This window comes from Echinops telfairi, unplaced genomic scaffold (genome assembly GCF_000313985.2).
Source record: "Echinops telfairi isolate 266 unplaced genomic scaffold, ASM31398v2 ScPeMD7_7468;HRSCAF=8506_0, whole genome shotgun sequence".
NCBI lineage: Eukaryota > Metazoa > Chordata > Mammalia > Afrosoricida > Tenrecidae > Echinops > Echinops telfairi.
In genome coordinates this window covers 28,221,643-28,228,594 of record NW_022111369.1, presented here as the reverse complement: position 1 = coordinate 28,228,594, position 6,952 = coordinate 28,221,643, and the positions used below count along the sequence as shown (strand labels likewise).

At 39.1% G+C, this 6,952-nt stretch overlaps 1 protein-coding gene across 1 annotated transcript in view; it reads left to right on the top strand.

The window, feature by feature from the left end:
- Window positions 1–4,231: 4,231 nt before the first annotated feature.
- Window positions 4,232–6,952, top strand: part of MMRN1 (multimerin 1) — an 81,359-nt gene continuing 78,638 nt past the window's right edge. The window contains exon 1 of the mRNA XM_045284332.1: window positions 4,232–4,849. Coding sequence (XP_045140267.1) covers window positions 4,272–4,849 — 578 coding nt within the window. The 5' untranslated portion in view covers window positions 4,232–4,271. The remainder of the gene's footprint in view (window positions 4,850–6,952) is intronic.

Below are 6,952 nucleotides of genomic sequence, written 5' to 3'. Positions count from 1 at the left end.
CTTTTAAAAAAACAATAAATGTGTACTGTATTCTTCTTCATGGAAAAATAAGACATCCCCTGAAAATAAGACCTAGAGCATCTTTGGGATCAAAAATTAATATAAGACAGTATCTTATTTTCAGGGAAACAGTGCATTTGATAGAATTGACTTACAGAGGATGGTTATATGAAATCTCTTTCCAGTTTTAAAGTACTTAAAGAAAATAGTTTCTCATATGAAACAAGAAAGCAGTTGTAAAGATTTCCTTTTAGCCTAGGTATTTTGTGTTTTCAATCAATTACAAAGTCTAAGCTTCTCCCTTAAAGTTTATTTATGTTTCTCTTTAACTTAAATTTTTAAAACGTTACCTTGTGATTAGGTTGCAACTCATATTGATGATAAGGTAATGATAAAACTGAAAGGAGCCATTGTCTCGTCACTTAGACATCAGTAATTTTATAGTACATATTTAATTCTTTGCCTATTATAATGAAGAAGTGATGGGAAAACCTCATAATAGCACATAGTAAAATGAGCTCATGGATTTTTGTTTTGTTTTGTTTTTCCTTATAAAGTAATCTCAGGTGACTACATTGCTAGGGTAAGCATAGGGATTTAATATTGACCATCTAATAGGCAGCAGGGGATTCAGTGAGAATGATAAGTGAGATTCCGGTGTGTAAAACCCTGAGGGAATATTTTCACCCAGGGATAATGTTGAGAATATCTCAAAGAATGAATGCACCAGGTACCCTGCAGGCAGCGCCGCCCCAAGGAAGATCATTTTTCTTAATTGTGCTTTAAGAGTATTAATGAATCTCAGGAAGCAGAGTTCGTGGTTAGGCCTCTGGAGGATTCTGGAGTACAGATATTTTATGTCTCCAAGTAAGGACTGATCCATGCACCTTAAACCATCAAATGAACTGGGGATGCCCTGGGGAGTTACAGCACAAGATGGTTTAGTGGGCTAGTAATGAGATACAGGACCTTTAGCATTTTGATCACAAGGTCACTGGTAAACTAGGATGGTGGCGACTAAAGCCATTATTCATCAATACCTTTCTCGAGGTGAAATTAATTGCTTAGCTTAGTTCCATTTTACTACCATTTGATAGCTCTTTGCTATCAATTATAGATCAAATGTGTGACCCTTCACTATTGGAGCTCACTTCTGAACAAAACCAAGGTATTTTTACAAAGCATAAAGTCAAAACCAAACATTACATCTGTCTTCATTCTGATTGTTTCTTAAATATCCAAGACTGTTCATTTATCTAGTCTATCTGGATTTTACCGAATCACTATTCTGCCAAATGTAGCTGCTGCTGTCCTTTCCCAGTGATGAAGCTGCAATGTCTTTTTCTGGAAACTGAGACCAATGTTTGTCATGTGAAAGTGCCACCGCTTACTTACTGTGTTTAAGACCTAATTGTTACCTGGGTTTCCCAGCTTTGAAACCTTTTGACATTTTATTAAATGCAGGGTTTGTGGGATTGTAGTTCTGTCACATATCACACAAACAGATGAATTTAACTTTGCATCAAAGTTCATCGTTCTTGCTGCTGATCAAGATGTGTGATAGTTTAACCCCATACAATGTACTTCCAAGATGTCATCAATATGCATAAATGGTAGACATAAATAGCTACTATTAAAGGGGAAATGGATTAGAATCAAGTAGTTAGTAGCTCAGGGAAGAAAAAATAGGCTTTATTTAAAATTCTAGTATCCTATATCCAGGATTAGGGGTAAATATTAACAACACTATAAAACTGAACAGCGTTATGTAATGTTCTTCCTTCCTTCCTTCTATAATATCAGCATCTAAAGAACGTTCTGTTCCATGGCACTGAGAGCATACATGAATCACAACCTTCTCTAGCCCGAGACCAGAAGAGCCGCATTGTGCTGGTGCCTCGCTACCCCTGCTGACCATCTTGACCAGAACAAAATAGAAAACCCACACAGAATAAGAGATATATGTAGAACAAAACCCAGCTTCCTGAAAGAGGTCAGAGGTACTGAGCCAATGGGGACTTGAGAAACCCCAAGGCAATTGTCCTAAGATGCCCTTTGACACTGGAACTGGAAGTTTTTCTGGAGGTCCCCTTCCAGCCACATAATAGATCGTCTTAGAAAATAAGCGGAATAGGGAACAGGGAGAGGAAAGGAATAGGAGGTGGACTAAAAATTCTCACATATATGGAAGGTTTAGTACAGTATTGTTGATTTTTTTCCTTGAGTTGACTGTGTAAATATATATAGTATATGTTTCCTTAAAAAAGAGTTCCTCCAGATACCTTATCCATCAAACCTAGATAATGGTTTGAGTTGCTTAAAAATTTAAAAAGGAAGAAAAATCAAATGAAATGAACTTGGAGTCTTTAGTGACAAACAATCAAAGACGTTCTAAGCAATATAGCCCATGGCTGATGTGTGCCCTGGTTGCGCTGTTGGGCAAGCATTGGATTGGTAATTACAGGGGTAGTAGTTCAAATCCAGCAACCTCTCTGAAGGAAAAAGTTTTCTACTCCGGTAAAGATTTACAGTCATGGAAATGCTGTAATTAGAATCCACTTGATGGCAGTAGATTTGGTTATTTTTGGTTTAATGTGTTCCCTTAAACAATCAAGTACATGAGAAAAAGTTTTCAACATTTCCTTTAAAGCAAGCATGAGAATGCGAGGAGGAGAAGCGAAGCTAGGTCAATGGAAACAGAAAGAAAGTCAGAATGGAAATAATGAGAATCGGGACACGTTGTACAAAGTGTAACAGTAGCATGAAATGATTTGTATAAAAATTGTTCGAAAGAAACCTAATTTACTGTGTAAACTGCCACCTAAAACACAATAACTTTTTTTTACAGGGTGCATTCCACTCCCTTCTGTTTAAGTAATCACTGAATAGATGAATAATTGACTTTATGAACAAACTGTTAAAACTTAAGTAACATGTAGGTCCTAGAAGTCTTTCATGGAATTTTTCAAATGAAACCAGTTCATTGAAACCTATAGATCAGATATTTACTGTTGTAGTGAAATCATTAATCTAATGAAGCATTTCTACAATAGAACAGTGATTGCTCAATTCAGTTCTCTGTTTTCAACAAGTAGTATACCTTTGTACTATAGTAAGGATCAAAAGAATTATTGATAATACCATTTTAATTTATTCACATGTCACTCTTGTTTCATTTATTCACTTCTTGGTGGTAACATAGCTATGACAACCACTAGAACATATGAATTTTAAAATAGGCAGGGTAACCATTTTCTTATCTATTTGGTTGATAACTCTGCTAGAAGTTCTTTGAGTAAAAGTTAAAATTAGTTTGGGGAATAGTTGCCTAAATTATTTAGGTATGCTTTTTTATTTGTTATTACTTGTGATCATTGAGATTAATTTCAAGTGGTGCTCCAATGGAAATACTTATTTGTATATATAAGCTCACACATATATTTGTTTTTCATCATTCAATCTGTGAAGGGTAAAAGGGCAGGTTATCTTATAAGTGAATTCTTACGTATAGATTTAAAGTGTGAAAGATATAATAATAATTTATAAATTATTAAGGGTTCGTGAGGGAGGGGGGAGTGGGGAGGGAGGGGGAGGGGAAAAAGGAAAATGAGGAGCTGATTCCAGGAACCCAAGCGGAAAGCGAAGTTTGAGAATGATGAGGGCAACAGATGTATAAGTGTGCTTTACACAATTGATGTATGTATTGTGATGAATTGTATGAGCCCCAATAAAATGATTTTTAAAAAATTAAAGTGTGTATGAATATTACATGCCTCTTTGGAAGAAATAGTACAATGAAAAAATAAGTGCAAAATATGTTCACAATTTGCCAGTTTCCTTGGGTAGAGCATCATCAAAATGCGAGATTTCTTGACTCAGTCCATCTAAGAAACATCCCCTACAGGCCATCTTCCACTTTAAAGTTTCTCTTTGAAATCCGGGCCGGAGACACAGGAGTGTGCAGGATGTTTTCCGCAGGGAGTTCCCGATGACCATTGCCCGTGTTTTCCCCATTCAACCGCAGCTTCATCCCAGAGCGTTCACCACGTTCAGAAACCCATCCTACCAGAGGTCAGAGGTTACAAACCACCGACAGAAACAGGAAATCACACTTCCTCCGTGGAGAACACACAGAAACCTGGTTCCTTGACCCATCTCACATCAGCATCATTCTGCCCTAGCCGGTTCGTGTGGAAGCAGGGAAAGCAGAGGCCAGAGAGAAGGACTTGGCCGCCCCATTTCAGAGGAGCCTTCTTGCTAGACGCCTGAAAATGAAGAGAGCCAGTCTGTTCGTCCTGCTCTCTAGTTTCTGGACTGGAGGTCTTGCAGACAGCAGCACGGCCTCTACGCGGCCTACCCCGGAGGGTGGACGTCCTCAGCAAGAGATGACCCCAGTGTTCATTCCTCTAAATAAAACACACGGTCTTCCAATGCCACCCGCTGCTGACGTCATCTCACCCACAGCTCCCGAGGCAAGCACCACTAAAGAAAGTCTGCTCTCAAAGCCGCTTTCCTCCGAGGTGAGCGCACCACCCGGGCTGGAGAGAAAGGAAACTCTCACATCCAAGGAGAAGACAGAAGAGGGAATGATAAGGTCACAAAAGATTGTCCTCCCGACCAATCCTGGCCTCAAAATTAGCCCTGGGGCAGAATCAGTGGTGCTGTCCAATTCTACACTGAAGTTCCTTCGCAGTTTTGCCAGACCGTCGAATCAACAAGAGAGCTCCCGAGAGTCAGGTGGAGAGATGGGGAATCGATCCCCACGGGAAACCTTTCTCAGCAGAGGTGGCACCCCTGGAAGCCAAAGAGCCAAGTCTGAAAAGGCAGCTTTCGAAACGACTCGAGGAAAGTAAGCCCACTCTGCTTTTTCTTTCTCTGAGAATAAGGTCTATGTGATTGCAAGCTGAGTGCTAAGCTATGGCAATTCCAGAAAATTGCATCTCGCTCAATATTGTTTAGACCATTTAAGTTAATGAAGTCTTGTTTCTATAGGATTTGTCACCTAAAACTAGTTTTCATTGTACTTCAAGTAAGGTGATAAACTTTAAAAAATCTATTAAGTAAATCAGGATCTAACTTTAAAATGCCTCATTCTGTGGAATTTAAGACAATCTCAATTTGTTGTAAGTCTGCAAAAGCTGTATAGAGTGTGTGTTGGGTTGCTAATGGCACGGTCAGCAATTTGAAACCACCAACGGCTCTGAGGGAGAAAGAAGAGGCTTATGATTTCCCTAAAGAATTGTATAATCTTGGAAACCCACAGGAACCAGTCTATCCTGTCCTATAGGGTCGCCATGAGTCAGAATTGACTTTGGTTTTATAGATCACATAATGTTCGATTTGGAATTGGTAGAGTTAGTCTAAGGAGTTCTGGGGTGCAATTGTTAGATGGCTCTTAACTGAAAAGTCAGTGGTTCAAACCCACCAGAGGCTCTACAGAAGAAACAACCTTGGTGTTTGTTTCCTTAACCACTACCACTGAGGAAATTCTGCAGGGCAGTTAGCTCTATTCTGTACTACAGGGTCACTCTGAATTGCAATTGACTCCATGAAAAACATCAAAACAGATCGAATCAATAGCTGACATATTAACACATATTCATTTCTACTACTTATGGAGAATGATGTTGACTTTTCAGTAATACTATATGCCATCTATTGAAAAACTTTTCTAAATCACATTTCATTCCTATTCATATTTTTCATAATCTGCAATCCAAGTTCATTTTCATTTCTCCAATCATACAATAGTTTAGCAACCACTGTGAAATTTTCAGAGCTGTTGTCAAGAAAATGTGAATAAAATCACTTAAAAAGGGCAGTTATTCACATCAAAACACCACTTACATTTGTTGTGTGATAAACAGAAAGTGGCATGTAGTTGCCTTATTACAACTAGTAATTCAAAGCTTGACTTTATTACTAAAATGAGTGGTAATTGTGTTCTTCCAAAGACCTAATTTTTAAAAACTTGGAGCACTTATTTTACTTGATAATTGTTTACAAATTGCCTGCTACACCTAACATTGTGATGGATCTCTAGGAAGCCAGAAATGAAAAAGAATAATAATCATCATTTAAGGGATATGCCCTATGAAAAGTACACACCAGTATGTCAGTCAACCAAATCTCTGTAAATCCCTTCCTTGCTGGAAGAAAACAAACGTTGCAATGTGCTGAACAGACCTTCAGCCCATGTGGTTCCCAATGAAAATCTTAAATTGGCTCAAAAGAAATGCGCATCTCCACATAGAGCTCCTACAGAGTAAGGTTTTGAAGAACCAGGGGTTTCTTTAGAGCAGTGGTTCTCAACCTTCCTATTGCCACGCCCTTTAAAACAGCTCCTCATGTTGTGGTGACCCCCAATCACAAAAGTATTCCCGTTGCTACTTCATCACTGTCATTTTGCTACTGTTATGAGTTGGGCGACACCTGTGAAAGGCTCATTCGACCCCCGACCCTCTCAAATGGGCCGTAAGCCACAGGTTGAGAATCACTGCTTTAGATAATCCTTTTCATTAAGTCCAAACATTCTTACTCATTCCAAAACCAAATTCGCTGCCGTTGAGTGGATGCCAGCTCATAGCTACCCTGTAAGACGGAGCAGAATCGCCCCTGTGCACTTCTGACACTAATGCTTTCCAGGTGTGGAAAGCCCCATCCTTCCTCCTGAGAGCAGCTGGTGGTTCTGAACTGCCGATTTTGCAGTTAGCAGTCCAATACATCACACAAAACAGACACCTGTGAGAGAGGTTTGGGCGAGGGTATTAGAGAAAGCCTAGGGTCTCCTCTTTCAGACTTAGTGTTAATGCAAAGAAGGCTGGTAAGGTAAATGGAAAATGTTCATATTATCATCTGATTAGCAAATAACAGTAGCAATAAATACGTGTCACTTATGTGACTTCTGTTTCTAACATTGTTCACAGGCACAATCAGTAGCACAACCTCAGGG